Source organism: Colletotrichum spaethianum, assembly GCF_022836535.1.
Source record: "Colletotrichum spaethianum MAFF 239500 DNA, contig02, whole genome shotgun sequence".
Classification (NCBI taxonomy): domain Eukaryota; kingdom Fungi; phylum Ascomycota; class Sordariomycetes; order Glomerellales; family Glomerellaceae; genus Colletotrichum; species Colletotrichum spaethianum.
The window spans coordinates 1,906,321-1,924,258 of NW_026054772.1; the positions used below are offsets into that span (position 1 = coordinate 1,906,321).

At 48.8% G+C, this 17,938-nt stretch overlaps 6 protein-coding genes across 6 annotated transcripts; 3 read left to right on the forward strand and 3 right to left on the reverse strand.

The window, feature by feature from the left end:
• Positions 1–659: 659 nt before the first annotated feature.
• On the reverse strand, positions 660–2,216 carry ColSpa_01414 (aminotransferase fum8; the record flags this gene model as incomplete). The annotated part of the gene is made up of 1 exon (XM_049267626.1): positions 660–2,216. The coding sequence occupies one exon, from the start codon at positions 2,214–2,216 to the stop codon at positions 660–662; it is 1,557 nt and encodes a 518-aa protein (XP_049123583.1).
• Positions 2,217–5,630: 3,414 nt separating this feature from the next.
• On the reverse strand, positions 5,631–7,484 carry ColSpa_01415 (putative small nuclear ribonucleoprotein F; the record flags this gene model as incomplete). Its single annotated transcript, XM_049267627.1, has 5 exons — positions 5,631–6,227; positions 6,279–6,700; positions 6,751–6,841; positions 6,898–7,021; positions 7,099–7,484. 5 exons carry the CDS (start codon positions 7,482–7,484, stop codon positions 5,631–5,633), a joined length of 1,620 nt encoding a protein of 539 aa, XP_049123584.1.
• Positions 7,485–8,631: 1,147 nt separating this feature from the next.
• Positions 8,632–9,013, forward strand: ColSpa_01416 (uncharacterized protein; the record flags this gene model as incomplete). Its single annotated transcript, XM_049267628.1, has 2 exons — positions 8,632–8,811; positions 8,876–9,013. The coding sequence occupies 2 exons, from the start codon at positions 8,632–8,634 to the stop codon at positions 9,011–9,013; spliced, it is 318 nt and encodes a 105-aa protein (XP_049123585.1).
• Positions 9,014–9,660: 647 nt separating this feature from the next.
• On the forward strand, positions 9,661–10,291 carry ColSpa_01417 (efflux pump dotC; the record flags this gene model as incomplete). The annotated part of the gene is made up of 2 exons (XM_049267629.1): positions 9,661–9,868; positions 9,930–10,291. 2 exons carry the CDS (start codon positions 9,661–9,663, stop codon positions 10,289–10,291), a joined length of 570 nt encoding a protein of 189 aa, XP_049123586.1.
• Positions 10,292–11,258: 967 nt separating this feature from the next.
• On the reverse strand, positions 11,259–11,822 carry ColSpa_01418 (glyoxalase 3; the record flags this gene model as incomplete). The annotated part of the gene is made up of 1 exon (XM_049267630.1): positions 11,259–11,822. One exon carries the CDS (start codon positions 11,820–11,822, stop codon positions 11,259–11,261), a length of 564 nt encoding a protein of 187 aa, XP_049123587.1.
• Positions 11,823–16,330: 4,508 nt separating this feature from the next.
• On the forward strand, positions 16,331–17,207 carry ColSpa_01419 (uncharacterized protein; the record flags this gene model as incomplete). Its single annotated transcript, XM_049267631.1, has 2 exons — positions 16,331–16,602; positions 16,667–17,207. 2 exons carry the CDS (start codon positions 16,331–16,333, stop codon positions 17,205–17,207), a joined length of 813 nt encoding a protein of 270 aa, XP_049123588.1.
• Between the last annotated feature and the right edge of the window lie 731 nt (positions 17,208–17,938).

Consider the following 17,938-nt stretch of genomic DNA (forward strand, 5'->3'; position numbering starts at 1 on the left):
TTACTTTGATCTCGTCGATCAATCCTTCTATTATCTTCAGGAAATTGTTGATATTTGCAGGCATTCTGGCATGCTGTGGATTGGAAACTCATTCGAAGTGTAACGGGGTTTGGAAGTAAAAGTCGTAGTTGCGAGCTCCTCGCCTTTGGAGAACTATGGGTTATGATCAGAGCCCAGAAAAACAAGTAGTTTTCTGATGACAACACTCGTGGACAGTTTTTAGGTATCCCTGATGATTTGGAGTGCTGGGTTTGACTTTGAGAAGGCTGTTACGTGTGTAGGCGATGATCTCATAAACGTTCCACCGAGGGTCATATGTTCAATATGAGAATCGTCAATAAGACACCCATGGTGGCGTTAGTAGTGGAACTGCAGGTAAAGAAGTAGTTTCATTTCATGCTCGTTAATTGTATTTTATCTACTCGATCTTCGATAGCTGGGTGGAACATTGAAACGGTACATTTGCAGTAAAAACCTCAAACAGCTGAGTTTTGAAAACATAATGACTTTGTCAGATTTTGATGACGCGGCTAAGCTTGATGCTAAACATTCATTCAGGAAGCACGCCCACGGCACGATCGTTTCCTTGGCGCAATGGCGAACAAGTCGTGGGAAACCGAACGAATTTTTGTTCAAGTTAACCCGCCGGTCCTCTGAGATTATTGCAGTGCGGCGCGCAACATGTCCATAACGAAAGGAGGCTGAGACGTGGTAAACATGTATGCCCGACTCGTATACCGAAGTTCTCGGATCAAACTCTCTGGGCCGGTGAGAAAGCCGGATGGCAGGCCAAAGATACGATTGAACGACCCCGACATCAGAACATGGATGTTCTCTCGACTTGGAACTGAAATGAGCTCTCTCAAGTTCAAGGACTGAGAGGTGCAGTGGAGCAAGATTGTCATGACGGACTCGGGGCTCATTAAGGTGGCAATCCCCTCCAGAGTGGATGACAAGAAACTGTGCTGCAAATCCTCTCCAACGCGGACGTAGACAGTCAGGCACAGCCTTTCATGACTCTGAGCAAGCTTTCTGACATGATGCACGAGTTGAAAAAGGTCGATGTAGCCAAGCAGCACTGGTGCGTCCTTCTTTGGTGCCATCATGAGGCCGTCACGGACAAATTGGGACACACCTCGTTCGAAGAGCATGTAGTGCGTGCTGTGCCCCAATAAGGGACGTGAAAGGGCTGCGATCGTTGAAGCAAGACCAATAGACGCGTCTGCATAGGTCAGCCCAGCTTCCATACCTGTCGCACGAGCAACGAGGCTCTCAACCTCGAGGTGTGGCGGGAATGTGCCGCAGATCCATCTTGCACCTCCTGCCCCAATGCCATACTGAGCCCGGGCAACGTGTCCGGCTTGGACTACTGGTGGGCCGCATGTCTTTTTGAACAATTGCTGCTGGTGGCTGTTGGCGCATCTAGCAGCATCCATCCTGATGAGGTTTTGAATTCGATCAAATGTCCTTGATGCTTCATTGGGGTCTGCTTCACTCGCGAAAGAACAGACATCAGCCTTGGAGAAAGTTTTGACAATGCCGGCTGTCTTGCAAAGGCCCACGCTGGTGCTAGCTCGGATAACAGTTTCAACAAGCCGGTTCACATCGTCGTCGGTGAAGTCTGCTGATAAGTTGATGCGGACCCTGCTCTCCCAGAAAGGCACGGCCGGAGTGCATACAGGAGTCGCCAGCAGCCCACCGCGACGCAATGCGTAGGACAATCTTGCAGCGACACTAGGCCTGCCAGCATAGACTGGAAGCACAGGAGTGCCAATGTCGCCGTAGACAAAGATGCCGAAGCGCCCCAGCTCTTCCCGACAAAAGTGTGAAATTTCAGCAAGCCGTTGGAGGTTGCGGTCAATTCGGCTGGGTTGACCAAGCAGCCATAGCGTCTGTACCATAGTGGAGCTCGGCAAGGAGACGTTTTCTTTCTCGTCCAGGTTGCTGATGTATTTCCGTATGGTCTCTTCGAAAACGCCCTTGCCAGCAATAACACCCCCGATGCCACCAACGGCCTTTGAGAGTGTACCGGTCCGAATATCAATCAAATTCCATGGCAAGGGGCTATGTGGGTGTTTGTCGTTCCAGTATTCGAGACATCCCTGACCCGTCTTACCAAGGGACAATAACGAATGTGCCTCGTCGCAGTATAGGATAAACTTGTAGTCCTTTTTAAGACGATGAATCTTGTCTAGTGGTGGCACGTCGGCTTCCATGCTTTCGTTTCGGAAGTCAGTCACAGAAAGGCATACATAGAATCTTGGCGGCAAACCAATGGGGCACTAACCTGTACAGCCCCTCAATGGCAACAATTATTTTAACAGACTCGTCAACACAACCACTGAGCAATGTCTCAAGGTGTTCCATGTTATTGTGCTTGAACTTCTGCAAGTTCGAATAGAACCCAAGAAAAACACCAGTAAACATGGAGTTGTGGCAATGCTCGTCCATGAGGATCACCGTAGAACCGTCAATCAATGCAGGCAGCGCAACGTAGTTCGAGCCGTATCCTGTGCTGGTCGTAAAGCAAAAATCTGCCCCTAGGAAATTGGCAGTTGCGCGGTGCATCTCGTCTCGGAGAAAAGGAACGGCGTTGCTGTCAGACACCGGCAGCATCTCTAGACACATCCGCTGAAGCTCCTCAGCCTCTGGCGAGGCCTTGTAGAATCCGGCGTAGTTATGAGAGGCCCCATTCACCAGCTTGCTTACAGACCCGAAGGCGTCGCGTGCTTCCACTCGGCCGAGACATTGCGTGGTGAGAACGCGAGTGTTGGCACCCCACCAGTTGAATAGGGGTTCGACGTAGTTGTGCGCAAAGAGACCCTTTTGTGACACAGGCTTTCGTGTGTCATGTCTCTCGTTGATGAGTACTCGTAGCCTTGTGAGTGCCAGTCGTACTAATTCTCGGGCTTTGTCGGCACTCCCTACACGGGGAGATCGTCTTGTCTTGGAAGCAGGGAATGCTGACGGGGTACTATTCGGCAGGCTCGAGAAAGTTATTCCACGCTCTAGATCTCCAGATATCGGAGATAAAGAGACACTAACTTCTTTTTCGTTTGCCATTATCATTCTGTAACCCGGTCGCACTTCAGAATTGGCCTGGACAGACGAAGGGATGATATAGATGGCAATGAGAGAAGAGAAACTGGTAGAAAAATCAGATGCGAATGAAGGTGAAAAACCAAGGCAATAGTTGACGCATAATTTTACGGATCCAGTCAGCCTTTTCTCGTTTCTCTCGAGACTGCTTTGACCGAACACTTTGGCAACGCTTTAATATGATCCCGCACGGTATTGTTCTTTTAGTGTTGGTAGACTCTTTGATATAGCTAGCAAGAGGGGAGCGGTACTTAGAAGCCGCATCCTCTGCTGCACAGTCTGTCACAGCATTCCAGCATCTACAACGCCACGCGTCACCAAAACAAATTGATGGTACTCTTTCGAGGTTTGAGCGTTCACTGACCGAAACCTATGCCCTGCGCTAGAGACTAGCAGTCAGCTAGCAATTTAGCTCCCAGCTCTGAATTTCGTTTCTCCCTCAAAAAGGTGTAACTGTAGTCTGCAAGACATGGATTTAAATAGTCTCCACTTCATCACTTCTTGCGGTCTTTGCTTGCGTTTATATCTCTTTTTCTGTCGCAAAAACGACACCGTCAATTGCGTGCAGCAGTTAACGCCTCATACCCATTGTCACATGTTCCTATAGAATGTGTCTTTGATAGAATGTGAGCGATTTAAATGCAGTTGAAAAGGCCTATGCTTTGGGGAAGATAACTCGAAGAGAATGGTGCGGTTGCTGGTAAACATTTCCGCCATGAGCTATTTCCAGAACTGCGCTAAGAGAAATTTTGTGTGTTTTGGGATTCAAGAAAGGGCCATGGGAGCATTTACAGTAGTTGCGTAAGACGGATTTACGATGGCGGTCAGATGAGCTAGGTATGTTTTGGACAAGCGCTTGACACTATTTTGGGGAATGAACAAGCTTTCTGGCGTTTGGACAGTTTCAATTCGCCTTCCATCCTATCTAAATGTCTGGACACCAGAAAATTCTTGCCTTTCTCCAAGATTGACGATGGCATTGTGCGCCTGTGCAATGTGGTATAGCCCTTTGGTCTTTTTGGGGTTCGATGGTGGTGAGCCATCTCTAATGTTAAAGGATTTCCTGAATGTAGTCAATCCATCATCTCTGCAGTAGTACGCTTCGAGAATGATCGGGTGTTCATCATGCATGAAAGAAGCCAGTTTGTTGTAGCTCCGTCCACAATCCAGGCTGAGAGATGCAAATATCGTGATCTTCCAGATGCCCCAGTATGACTTGACAAACCTTAGTCTTGTTCCGACTCTGTATGCTAAGTACAACATTACCAGGAGCACACCGATAACATCACCTCGATTGAAGATCCCCGCGAGCTAATTGTTATGTATCGCCGCTCTGTGATTCTCGCCCAAAAAGCGGGCTTTGACGGCGTTTAGATATTGGCTCAAGGGTCAGTACTGGTTTCTTGAATCTTCTCGTGATGGGGGCAGCTAGCAACCTTGTAGAGAATACTTGCCTCAGCAATTTTTGAATTCGTAGGTGTTGGTTTACGTTCTCTTCAAATAATAGCCTGCTGATAAAGAGGGAAGTCGCGCTAACAAGCCCATTAGCGGATACGGCGGATCAGTCGAGAACCGGTATGGTTTATCCTTGAAGTTACTGACGCTTTCGCTGAAGTGTTCGAGCCTGAGCTTGTTTGCATGAAGATCTGCCCAACGGATCAGACTAAAGATTCGTGGTCACTTACGAAGAGATGAAAGAGGTCTACACATACCTCATCCGAGAGTTTGTGAAGCGAAGGGTGGGCATCATGAATCTCTCTCGTCGTGGAGCCAATCACAATACTGAAACTGGCGACTTCTTTGGCAATACTACACGACCCGAAGGGTTCCCACTACCAGCGTGATACGACCCGGTACTCGAGTTTGGTCCTTTAGTCAAGTTTCCGGGCAGTCCTTCAGCTCTGATGGATAACTACGATTGCACGGTTGATGAAGCCGATGCTTTAGTGAGGGATGAAAAGCTCGATCTGATCATTTTCGGCCGACCTTTCATCCACAATCAAGTCAGTGTCCCGTTGATATAATTTTGCTGCTCGAGCTAATTGACCGTGAACTAAGATCTCATTTCTCACATTGAGATAGGAATCCCTGTCACGGCGAATGACAGAGGCAAGGACGTTCATTACGGTCCACTTCAAGAGCTGAACCAAAAATACAACAACTGGTCTGTCGCTGTGCTTTAAATAAGCTTGCCATCTGATAGGTAATTTTGCAATTGGGGAGTTGATTCTTTCTCATCGAGTTCAGACAATGTCAAAAGATCGAGTTTTCTGAAGGAGGTGGAGGATCTGTATGTTTCCATAAGTATTGGATGGTTGAACAATTTGCAAGTCTATTATAGGGAACAGGTATAAGGAGTGCTGCTTAAATGATGATTGATACCAAGAGAGTTGGTGAAATTTGTCTGGGGGCGTTTCGTTGGAGATTGTACGGTAGAAGTCGCGCGGATTGCAAATTTATGTGTCATTAAATTGTGTTTCATAGCTTCGTCATGTACCACTTTTCAATCAGTTGTCCACCCTTTGCACAGCTCACACCAGTCTCAGATAAGGTTCTTTTCTAACCAGCAGTTCTTCAACATTTGAGGTCACGGCCAAGTTCTTGGATGCGACTATGGAAGCCTCGGGAGTATGCTGGAAATCCATCAACGCGCGCATCCCCCCTCGAATGCTGTCTGCTCCAAATCCCTTTGCACGCAGCACGCTAGTGGCGACCCGGGCGCTGTCCCCATCATAACACAGCACAACAATCGGCTTCTGTCGATGCGCTTCCAGGGTCTTTCCTGTCTCGGTTTTTGGGTCGAACGTGGCCTCCAGCTTCAGCCATAACTTCTCGAGAACCGTTGCGTCTGAAAAGGGCTTCCAATCGGTTGATTCCACGATAGAAATGTTTTCGGAGCCGCTAACGTGGTTCATTTGGAAGTCTTCCGATTTTCTCAGGTCAATTATGATTACGTTCGGAAGACGAGGAATAAGGGAGGCACTGCTGGCGTCGATATATCTTGGCGTGCTGGGCAACTGAGCGTCTTCGGTATCGATGATGCTTGCTTGAGGGATTTGCATGAAGATCTCTATCGGATCCTTCTCCCAGGCTTCGTCATAACGATGGAGATCAACCTTTTGAAGGTTCTGGAGAACGTTTAGCAAAGTGTATGTTAAAAATAAGAATGATACACATACCTCGTTGTGGATAGTGGGGAAGTGTTCAGGCCCCAGCTTCGCAAAGTACTCGTCGATGTATTGGTAAGGCAAATCGCAGCATACAAAGACGCAATGCGCCTCGCCAGATTCATCAGCAAGCTCAGTCAGACTTCCAGCTGCGAGACGCTTGTCCAAGAATTGATAAAGACCTTGGAGGTTGAATCCGGACGAGGGGCCCGCAATGAGACCCTGTCTGCATAGATCCAGGGAAAGGGCATACGATTCATGGGACCCCACGTGCTCCACGTGATCAACAGCAGATCTCCAAGGAAACTCGACCGGTTGGAGCAGCGCATACGAGCGGGGGCCAGGAACACGATCGCCTGGTGCGGTGCAAACACCCAGCCTGTAAACAGAAGGCTTGGCGTTCTTAAAGTAAGTCCCCAAGCCAGTAAGGGTCCCTAATATCACTATTAGATTTCATTGAGAAAATTAGTTGACCCGGACTCACCGGAAGTTCCCATGCCCGCACAAATCAGTGTGATTTGTGGCAACTGCTTGAAGATCTGAGGCCCAGTCCATCTGACATGAGACTTCCAATTCTGCCAACAACTTGTGATCAGTCGAGTCGTGTCCGTCATGAAGACGAGTATCTTACATCATCATTTTCGTACTGGTTTGGGTTAATCGCGGAACCTTTCTCGCTGCCTATATGTTTTGCGGCGTAGATGCCGCCTCTTTTGTCCAACGGCTCAGGCTGAGATGGTCCACCAAACAACGTGCTAAGAGATGGTGGTTAACCAGATTAGCCAAACTTACCCAGTCTCCGTTTGGTAATGGATCATTATAAATGGCTTACATATCCAATCCAAAAAATTGCATCAACCGTAGCTTTGCCTGACTTGTCTTATTGCTGAGAAAAGCACGGACATCTGGCACTCCATGGTAGACCCGAGCCGCTAGGGACATGGAGATGACAGTTGACCCAGAACTGTACTCGACAATTGTCTCGGTCTTACCTGGAACGACGCCTTTCTGGAGCAAGTTGAGGGCGGGCATAGCTTTGACGTTGTTGGCGGGATGCATTGACATCATCTTTGCATAGATACGGACGCCATGCCTCCGGTAAGGGTTCAGACTGTCTGGTATCTCAACAAGGGGTAGTGGGGGGGCGGTATCAGGATCAAAGTAGTTTTTGACGGAGTTTGGTCCGGTATAGACATTGAGAGGATTGGATTCGATCATGATAGCGATACTCTTGGGCAGAATTGGGAAACTTGTTGAACAACAAGAAAGTATGATGAGACCGGAAACACAGAAGTCGGTGTTTCTGACAGACTGGATGTGGCATTATATACATTTCATCACAACGAATTGCGAGATGCTGCTTCAAGCAGCTAGCGAAACAGTTCATGCCATGATTCGACGACGTGTGGGTTAAAGAAACACGCTCATCCGTGGTGTCGGTCACCGTTGATATCCGCAATCGTGGGGCTTCATCTGCGAGTGCAGCTCTGCTGTAACAGCCCCAAACTATGACCATGGGTGAGAAACGTGTGCTTTTGACCAATTGGCGGCATCTGGTACAACTCCTGCTTCGGATCCGTCCACTTTCCTCTCGAGGCTTTATTGAGTGATTGGCGTGAAATCCCAGACTAATGCGAAGACCATGCAGAAAACGGAAAAAGTCGCAGTCAAGAACCTCTGATCGACACGAGTCATCAAGGTTATTCATGTCTTGGGATGACAATTGTTGACACCTTGCAGGTAATGTCCAGCATGTCAGAGCCTACGTAACACAGAGCCGACGATCACACTTCGGGGGGCCGAGCAAAAGCCGCAAGCATCATAAACTACTGTTACAATACGGCTCAAGATGCCGTGACATACAAGGATAAAACCAATGAGTTTCGCGGACATATAAACGGCGCTCAATTGTGAGGTTTGGGGGAGTTGGTTTGAGCTCATTTCCCCAGTTGAGCACGTTTCGCGGGAGCAATCCAGCCAATCCACAAGGGTTCTCGTTTCCAACCCTATCCCTGTCAAACTAAGCCAGCTCATCAGATGCCCAGACAAGGGTTCGAGCCCACCGACCCTCATCATGAAAGTGGATTCAAGCTTTTGGCCTCCGGCAGTTTGCACTCGGAAACCAGGAGTCTAGAGGTTTTAAACGACATTGTTACGAAGCTGATACCACTTCAAAGCCCTAGCTGTTAATATCCCCTTTCATCTGATTTCCGATGTTCGGTCTCCGATGCTACGAATGAACGACCCGGTCGGCTAACTTCTCTCCCCGTTTCTTCTTTCTTTTGAGCTAAAGATCGGCCAGATCAAGTGCTCTTCTCTCTTTGACTTCTTGGAAGAGAGTTGAGACCCCTCGTTTGCTCTTAAGATGGCCGCGAAGGAGGGACATGTGAGCGGAATACTTACGCAAACATCGCCTGATGTTTGGCCGACGGATGAAACTCAGCAAAGTCTGGGCTCAGAATTGGCGAATGCCTCTGGGGATGAGAAGCCCGCGCACGAATTCAATGAGCAGACTAACTATGTTCGTCCAAGAGTAATCATCACGGTAAGTTTTATCTATTGAAAGAGAGTACTCAGAAGAGAACAGGACTTTAGCTCATCGACATTAGATCTTTCTGGCTTGCGCCAGCGTGGACCTTGTGGCTCTTATGGACCAGACCACACTGGCTGCCAGCTTGAACATCATCGGCAACTCGCTTAATGCCAGCAACCAGACGGCTTGGATTGCTAGTGGGTACTTCATGTAAGTTTGATCAAAGGGCAATCGGTTCGTTATGAGAGTTTACTCTTCTAATAGGCCCTGCACAGAACATCCACGGTAGGCCAGCTTTTATACGGTCGACTGTCGGATATTTGGTCGCGCAAGGTAATTCTTCTGATTGGGTTGGCCATATTCTTCACCGGTTCTCTGGCTTCATCACTTGCAAACTCGGGCACTCAACTCATCATCTTTCGAGCATGGACTGGAATTGGAGGTGGAGGGCTCATGACCGTCGCACAGATGATTGTGAGCGACGTGGTGCCTCTTAGGGAAAGGGGCAAGTACCAGGGTATTCTGGTAAGATTTCTCTTTTTGGGGTTTCAAAAAGACATTCAGTTCATCGCCAGAGTCTACACTATTTGTCAACAATCTCAATTAACGAATTGCTAGGGTGCAGTTGTCGCCATAGCGAACGGCATAGGGCCTGTCATTGGCGGTGCGTTGGCGTCGCAGTCCGGGGACTCATGGAGGTGGATTTTCCGTTTGAATATGCCACTCACCCTTCTATGCACTTTCTGCGTCATCTTTTTTATGCCTCTGAGGAAAGTAGAAGGGAACTGGAAAGTGTAAGTGCGGCCAGTGTGGAGCTGGCAAAATCAATTATCATAGGAGTAGCAGCTGACTTAGGTATCCATGGACAGGAAAGTCAGAGCTGTTGACTTCGTCGGGAGTTTCCTTGCTTTGGCTGGAACTACTGTCCTCATGCTGGGCCTGACCTGGGGTGGCGGAGATTATCCTTGGAACTCGCCCCACGTTATCGCAACTCTCGTTGTAGGTTTCTTCGTCTGTGTTGGCTTCACCCTTTGGCAGTGGAGAGGCGCCAAGTTTCCGTTGGTACCTCGTAAGTCAAATCAGTCTGCGTTTTCCCCTTTGAGGACACACACTGATATAGCTATGTTTAGTCCACATTTTCAAGTCTAAGATAGTCAACGGAGCCTGCATCACCATGGCAATCAACGGATGGAACTTCGTTGTTCAAGTCTACTATATCCCAACCTTTTACCAGCTGGCCTATGGGTACTCAGCAACCAAGGCTGGTGCAATGCTTCTTCCCATCACTCTTACCCAAACACTATTCAGCACGTTGTCTGGACTTGTGGTACACAAGGTCGGGCGTTACCGAGAGTGCATCTTGTTAGGCTGGGTACTATGGGCTGTTGGTGCTGGCCTGTTGTCGACCCTTGATGAGAACTCCAGCGTGGGAAAGCAGGTAGGGTACTCATTACTTGTGGGTGCCGGGGTTGGAAATACACTTCAGCCGTAAGTGAACGCTCAAGAAAGCATGGAGACGCAGTCCCAAATGCTGACGGCTCACTCAGAGCTTTGATAGCAATTCAAGCAGGTGTTAGCCGAAGAGATATGGCTGTGATAACCTCGTTTCGGAAGTAAGTCAACTCATTCACCCTCACCATGGATTTACTCATGTTTATGAATGTTCTAGCTTCATACGAAATTTTGGAAGCACCATCGGGCTTGCAATATCCGGAACTCTCATGTAAGTTGAAGCACTCGCTCTCCTTGCTGCCATCGTCCAGATCTTGTAATTAAACCTGGGACTGACCGTAAATCAACAGCAACAACATTCTTTCCGGCAGCATAGCAACACTTGGATTGGATGACGAAGAATCACGGAAGCTGCTTGCAAACCCACAACATGTTCTCTCAACACTCTCGCAAGCAGAGGCGGATAAGCTGCGAGCCGTGATTTTACCTGGATATAGAAAAGCATTTCGCGTCATATTTTTAGTCATGTCAGGACTTGCCGCAATCGCTTTTTTTGTTGCATTCTTTTTGATGCCTCAAGTGGAGCTGAGTAGGCCTGACGATACCAAGTTGAAGGAGGATGCCCGCAAAAAGGTAGATCAGCCCAACAACCATGGAGCTTGAAGAACAACGTGCGGGTCTTTCACTTTCTTCCGTATCAGCTGAAATTCTTGGGGTCCTGGATGCGAAATCTTGAAGGCACTTAAACGCAAAAAAGGAAATCGTATTGAACTGTTTAACGCTATTTATTCAGCATAATAAAGTCATGATATTGTGTCAGCAATGTTTTCGCCAGTAATACCCACGTTTGTTGTTGAGTTTAAGCGATGAGTTTAACAATCCACCACAACGATCCCAAAGCCGCGACTCATGCAAGTGTTTCAATAAGATATAAAAGATACGCTTTGATTTTATCATATAAATAACCACCCATCATAACGCGATTCATTATGTCATACAATCATTTCTTACAAGCCAACAGCCTTAACAATGGCCTTGCCAACACCAAGGGCAGAAGCAGGGTTCTGGCCGGTGATGACATTGCCATCAACGACGACCTTCTCACCCCAAGGGGCATCAGCGAGCTCGTACTTGCCACCATTCTCCTTGAGACGGTTCTCGAGCAGGAAGTTCATCTCGGCGGTGTAGCCAGCCTGGTCCTCCTCGGTGTTGGAGAAGCCGGTAACAGACTTGCCCTTAATGAGATACTCGCCGTCGTTGGTCTTGGCGTTGACGATGGCGGCAGGGCCGTGGCAGACGGACGCGATGGGCTTGTTCTGGGCAGCAAACTCGGCGATGAGCTTGTGCGAGTCGGCGTCAAAGGCGAGATCGTACATGGGGCCGTGGCCGCCAGGGTAGAAGATAGCGTCGAACTCGGAGGCGCGGCCGACGAACTTGGAAAGAGGCTCGGTGTTTTCCCAGACGTCCTTGTGGTTCTCAAGGAAGTTCTTGGATGAAGGGTCGCTAGAAAACATCTGGACAGAGGCCTGGTCGAGGGGCGCGACACCACCCTTGGGGGAGGCGAAGGTCATCTCGACGCCGGCCTCCTTGAGGACATCGTAGGGGTGAGCAAGCTCGGGCTGAAGTTTTGGGTTAACATTGGTGGTCACAAATGACGGATAGCAAAGAGATCTTCAACGTACCAAGTACCAGCCGATGGGCTTGCCAGACTTCTCAGTCTTGTCGACAGAGGTAAGAACGACGAGAACCTTGGGGCCATTGTGTATGATTTTTCGTTGTTGATGCGAGAAGTTGGAAAGTTAAAGTTGAACTATTGGGGGGTATCTTGCGTATTGATTTGTGCAGTATTCAGTGTCTTGATTCTAGAGCAGATGTGTCCTGTCTAGCGGGGTGTCGAGCTCTTTTGTACTCGCATCGTAACTCCATCATAGCTCCATCGACGGTTTGACCATCATGGTATTTCTGGGCATTTACCCCACCATCAGAATCAAGCAGCTTATTTGGCCTGAGTAGGGGCGCGGAATGTAGTGCGGAAAAGAATTGCATGGGCACCTCCTCGGCGCCAATTGGTCAGGTTGACGTCACACCCATGTAGTCCTTTTTCGTTTCCTTCACTCCGCCTGGCCCTGACATGTGGTGGGCATTTTGTGGTTTGACTCGCACCTCTGCATTGATGTGGAAACCCCGCCAAATTTTCTTCAACAACAGAAAGACAAGGAAAACTCCACATTTCTTTCGAATGTTTACGCTCAGTTGACAAAGCATGCGGACGATTAAACTCTCCGGCTGCTTCCATGCCTTGCCAGAAGCAGCATCTGGAGGGGCAGGGGTCCCGGGTTTGGTTGCGGGAGGATGACGCCGAGTGGATGAATCGGTGACAGCGAGTGGGGTTGGAAGAGATCGTCCCCGCCACAAACTCGCTGTATCCTAGAGCTACGACTTAATAAGAGCTGTCTCGGCCTTAATCCCGATGGGGCGCATCGTCATAACGCCGATGATCGTACTCAATGGGCCCGGCTTTGCTGCCCTTCTTGGCACACACTCCCCCGGACCATCGGTCAACCTACCATGAACCTCGCCATCGTTATCGCTTTTTACAGCGCGAATGGAAGAATTGAAAGTGGATCTTGAGCCCAGCAGCCTCGGCTCACAATCACCACTCAAACAACCAAGCCCTATCAGCGCTACGGTATGCGCAAGTATGCGCCTTGCGTGGTATGCTGATGTCGTTGTAATATGAACATCAAGCAACCTTCAGCTCTAAAGATTAGCGTAAAATCATGAGTCTTACCTGCATACAACTCGGGTCCCGAAATGGTGGAAGGCAGCCGCCGCGATAGCAGCAGCGACATCCCGTCTGTCATTGGCGAAGTTTATTGAAGTACGCGGCACAGAGCCGTACCATCTCGTAAAATGGACAGGCGATTCGTATTTTGAGCACTCGAGGATATCAAAAGATATCATTCACCATACGAAGAAGACAGGTCCTTGAGTTCTCGGCGCTATGGTTTGAAAGGACTGGATCGTGACACGAAGTACACACTTGCCGAGTGGCCGTAGCACGCCAACATTCTTTCCTCCGTGCATTCAGGGATTTGACCTTCAATCGCCTTCTCAAAAGGCAGACATCCCCGTCTGCTAAGGTTTCTGCCCCAAATAGACATGCTGCATTTGCACAATCAGCCAGGCTTACAAATGCCGCTGATACCAACGGGGAAGGAGATACTAACATTGTGATGTACGCGTGTATGTTCTTATCCGCCATATCCTTCCTCACATCAACAAGCAACAGTTCAGCCTCCTCCCGAGACCAGCCCAGCACCTGGGTGAAGATCTTCATTGTGATGCCCTGTACTCCTTCGAGGTTGTTCGTCATCTGCATGGCGCCGAGGATCTTTTGGTTCCTGCCTCGAGCCCAAGGAGAAGAGGGCACTGCGAATCGTTTCTCCTGCACGCTCTGAAACCCAACATCGGTCATGTGTTTTGCATACTCGAATGGTGAAAGCGCATCACGTCCAGCCTTCCGAATGCCCTCAAGAAGATAGTTGTTCCACCGCCTCAGCGCGGTGCCTTCCAGCGAAGCATCCACGGCCTTGAAGTCGATCACAGTCTCCTGGAACTCGACCCATCCACCTGGGTTCAAGTTGTCGTACACTTGGCCGAACAATTTTGGAAGATCGAAGATGGAGGTGCACATGTACCGGCCGTGGATGTAGTCGAACTTTTGCCCGAAAGCCCACTCATCTTCCGCGTCGTCGATCTCGAAAGAGCAGTTGGCGGGGACATATTCGGGCTGAATCGGGCTGAGGTCGGTGCCCAGTACCTCTGACTCCGGATTCCTATCGGCGAACTCTATCGCCCAGATGCCCGTTCCAGTTCCGATATCGAGGACGCGGTGAGGCTTGGATATGGGGGCCAGACTAAGCTCGTTGTTAAAGATGCGGAGGGCGATTGCATGCTGTAGGTCCAGACGGCTTTGTTCTTGCTAATTAGAGATCAGCCTTTATGTTCAGGTGTACTTCGCGGCGTTGCAAACCTCATCGTTGGGGAGGAAGTATTCTAGAGCATGTTGTCAGTGAAGCGTATGAAGGCGGCTTTTCACGTTTCTAGCTTACTGCCTTCCTTGTATCTATGATACGTCCTGCCGAACTCTTCCACAAACCTGTACACACTCGATGCCACTGAGGCCGATGACGATGCCCTATCCACATCGATTCCCAAAGCTGAATCGCCGTCGCTAAGATCAGTATCAATGCTCAGCGACACGAGAGAATCATTGTCAACGTGCGACGCGTTTAGTTCGCTAAGCGCAGCGGCTGTCAGTCTACTGGACCAACCATCGCCGCCTGCTGACATCGCAGCCTGGGTGACGCTGCTGCTCTCCGAGCTACCATGAACCAATATCTCCCGTTGGTCTGGGTCTGAGGTACGGACTTCATAGTTTGGGGCTTCCATGTCACTGACTGTAAACCGAACTGGCAGCTCAGATGGGTGTGTCGTCGGTTGTTGCTTTGGAAAAAAATGTGTTGGCTCAGCGATGAAGAAGATAGACCGTAATGAAGGACGGAAGGGCACTCTCACGGCAGAATGTTAACGCCATGGCGTCATATTCGTATCCGCTCGACGTCCAATAAGAGAAGGGGATTGAATGTGGCCGAGACTAGATGCACACTATCGTTGAGGACCCCGCGGCTTTCATCTTAGCGGTCATATCGATGGCTGGGTGTCTTAGGTAGTAAGGCATGGCGCTAGTCTCTAGAATCCACCAAATATACCGGGAGTACGTTTGGTGGTTGCTTGTCTTAGTCAGAATGTGCATTCGGAGCATTTTGCTGTCACAGACTGACCCGCACAAACCTGCAACAGGGGTTGATAAAGAAATGCCTTCGCCGTAGTCGCACATGGAAATCGCGCAGGTAAATGGGTTCAAAAGGAATTGGAAACAAACATCGAGACATATTGGTTTACAGGCATGAAACCATCGTTTTTCCATGAAGGACGATATCAATGTTCTGAACAGAGCTACATTACAGCAACAAGGCCCAGCGGCATTTGAGTACAGTGGTTCCATTACGGGCTAAGGGACTACTGAGCTAATCAATTCATGATCAAGTATCAAAATAAGAAGGCGACATGTTGCATCAGCTTCTACGTCACGAAGGGGTTTTAGAGCTGATGATTGAGGTCGGTGTGCATACGCAGCCAGTGAGGGGTTGCTAGCTCGGATTTCGATTCGTAACGGAGAGCACAGGCAATGAAACTTCGCCCTTAGTGCTTCTGGAACAGTGAAGGTTCTAAGAAAGACCGAACCTGTAGATGTCCTTCAGGGCAGTAGCGTCTCCGCGAATAACTCCGAGAGAATTCTGGCCTCAGTGGCACCTGGAGAGGTCGTCCAAGTCCATTATTTGGCTTGGTTGATTTCTTGGGACAAGTCGTGGTACCGTCTGCTCGAATTATCAATATTGAGTTCTTGGGCTTTGACAATTGAGAGCAGGTATATAAATATATCATTGTCGCTATCTGAAAGCATTGTCTCAATTCTATGTATGAAGGTTCTATACCAGAAGCCGATGGCCCATCAATCTAGTTTCATCTTTGAAGGTACATTTTCGCCACTGTGGGCAGTTGGGTTGATGTAATCCACATGTTACGGTAGTGTCCTACAGGAATGCAGATCCATCAGCATGGGTGAGCAGGGTGGTGCCGTAAGGGGGCAGGTGCCAACTTCGAGATGCCAGAGCCGTCTTGGTCCATGTCAGCGGTTGCTATTGGACGAATCACGGGAAATCGGCGCTAATCTGCCTGGTGCGGGTCGCACTCGCACTCGTCTATCCGATTAAGAGGGGCCTGAAGCGGCCTCCGGGGCTGTGGAAGGTCACCAGTATACCCTTTACACCCCATTTTCACCTAAAGTTTAAAGTCGAGAAGTTGCAGCAGTTGCCCGGAAAAGATTACAAGAGGTTATTTAAATACAGTCTTACTTGTCGCTTTGCTACCACACCAGTCCGGTTTCTGAGTCTCATACTAAGAGACATTGTCATTGGAATTTAGCTCATAATCAACGTATCATTTCCACAACATGGCGCGCGAGTTTCGTTATCGCGACGGTGTAGCCATCGCCCAAATCACAGTCTTTTTTGTGTTTCTGTGCTTCGGTATCCTTTTCCGGGTGCAAAATAAGATGGGCTGGTTTGGTATCTCCTTCATATCTACAATACGCATAGTCGGCTCCGGCTGCATGCTGGGCACCATTACCAACGATTCCAGGGCTCTCTGGGCCACCATCTTTGTCTGTGAGTCCTTGGGACTCGTCCTCCTCACTTTCGTCTTGCTGGATCTACTGAAGAGAGTGTAAATATTCTTATCGCCAACTATATCTAAGAAGGACCTGACATGCTGACTTCTGGCATTGCAGAAACTCGTTCGTTCACGTCCTAACACAATGGCATTTCCGCATACCTGAGCTCATCTGCTGGGCCGGACTCGCCATCTCCATCGCGGACTACGCTCTCGCAAGTCAGAAGACGGAAAATGCTATGGCGCCCGGGACGTTGACCAAAGCTGGAGTGGGCCTCTTCGCGGCGCTCTACTTCTGGGGAGTGCTTCTTTTCATATACCTGGTGCAGAAGTGGAAACAGGTCCCTCAACCTGAGAGACGTTCTCTGATTGGCTTCGCCGCTTGCTTTCCGTTCATGGCTGTCCGAATCTCATACACGATCGCCTATGTCAGCACAGGCGCGAAGAAATTCAGTGCTGTCAACGGCGACACGACGACTTACCTTTTCATGACAATGTTAATGGAGTTTGCCATCCTGGCATGTGTGGTATGGACTATCTGGGGTCTAGATAGTCATTACAAGCAGGTTAAAGATAACCGAAGCCAGGACAAAGGGAGTAGTGAGATGGAGGATCTGGTTTCCTCAACTGAACGAAGAGCCCGGAGTCCAGAAACATGATGTGGTAATCAGATTTCAAATCTAACAAGTTCAAGCTCATTGTTAGCTGTTCATTCTGATGTGCGAAATATATTTGAGCATGCTTTGAATGTCAATATGATGGCAGCTGGGTAAGAATAAACATATCGGTTTTTATCAGTATCCACCTTTGAAGCCGAAAGCGATCATCCTATGTCAAACTATATGAGAAGTGAAGTCTCATTTATCCCTGGGCATGTGTTTCAATAGCCCACATGCAAATGGCGACATCGGATGTTTCTACTTCAAACAAAATACAGTCACCGATAAACAACTCTAAACCCAACTAAACTTTGTACTCCAAAGTTTATGTTTATAAAGGCTGTCTTGACAGTTGACCTGATTTTGTCACTCCATGTATCGTAACTATAGGAATTGAAAACGTTAGGCCGGTTTGTGGGCGGGTTTCACTTTACGGGCACTCACCGACATTAAACAAACAATTGTTAAGTTCGTGGGCTATTCAGTCCTAGATTGTAGATACCCCGATCGACTTGGCGGAGTTCATCGTGGTGTATGCCTTGAGGCCTGAATCAGCGTAGCGTATCGCTATGTTTCAGACAAACAGCATCAAGCTGTACGGCATGTAATCAAAGATCGAATAAGAGCCAAATCAGACGTTTGACCCTGTCTACGAATCATTACTTTGTTCATTGTGACATCACAGATGTTCTGTTTCAGGATCAGTTAAGTCTCTCCTAATGCTACAGCAT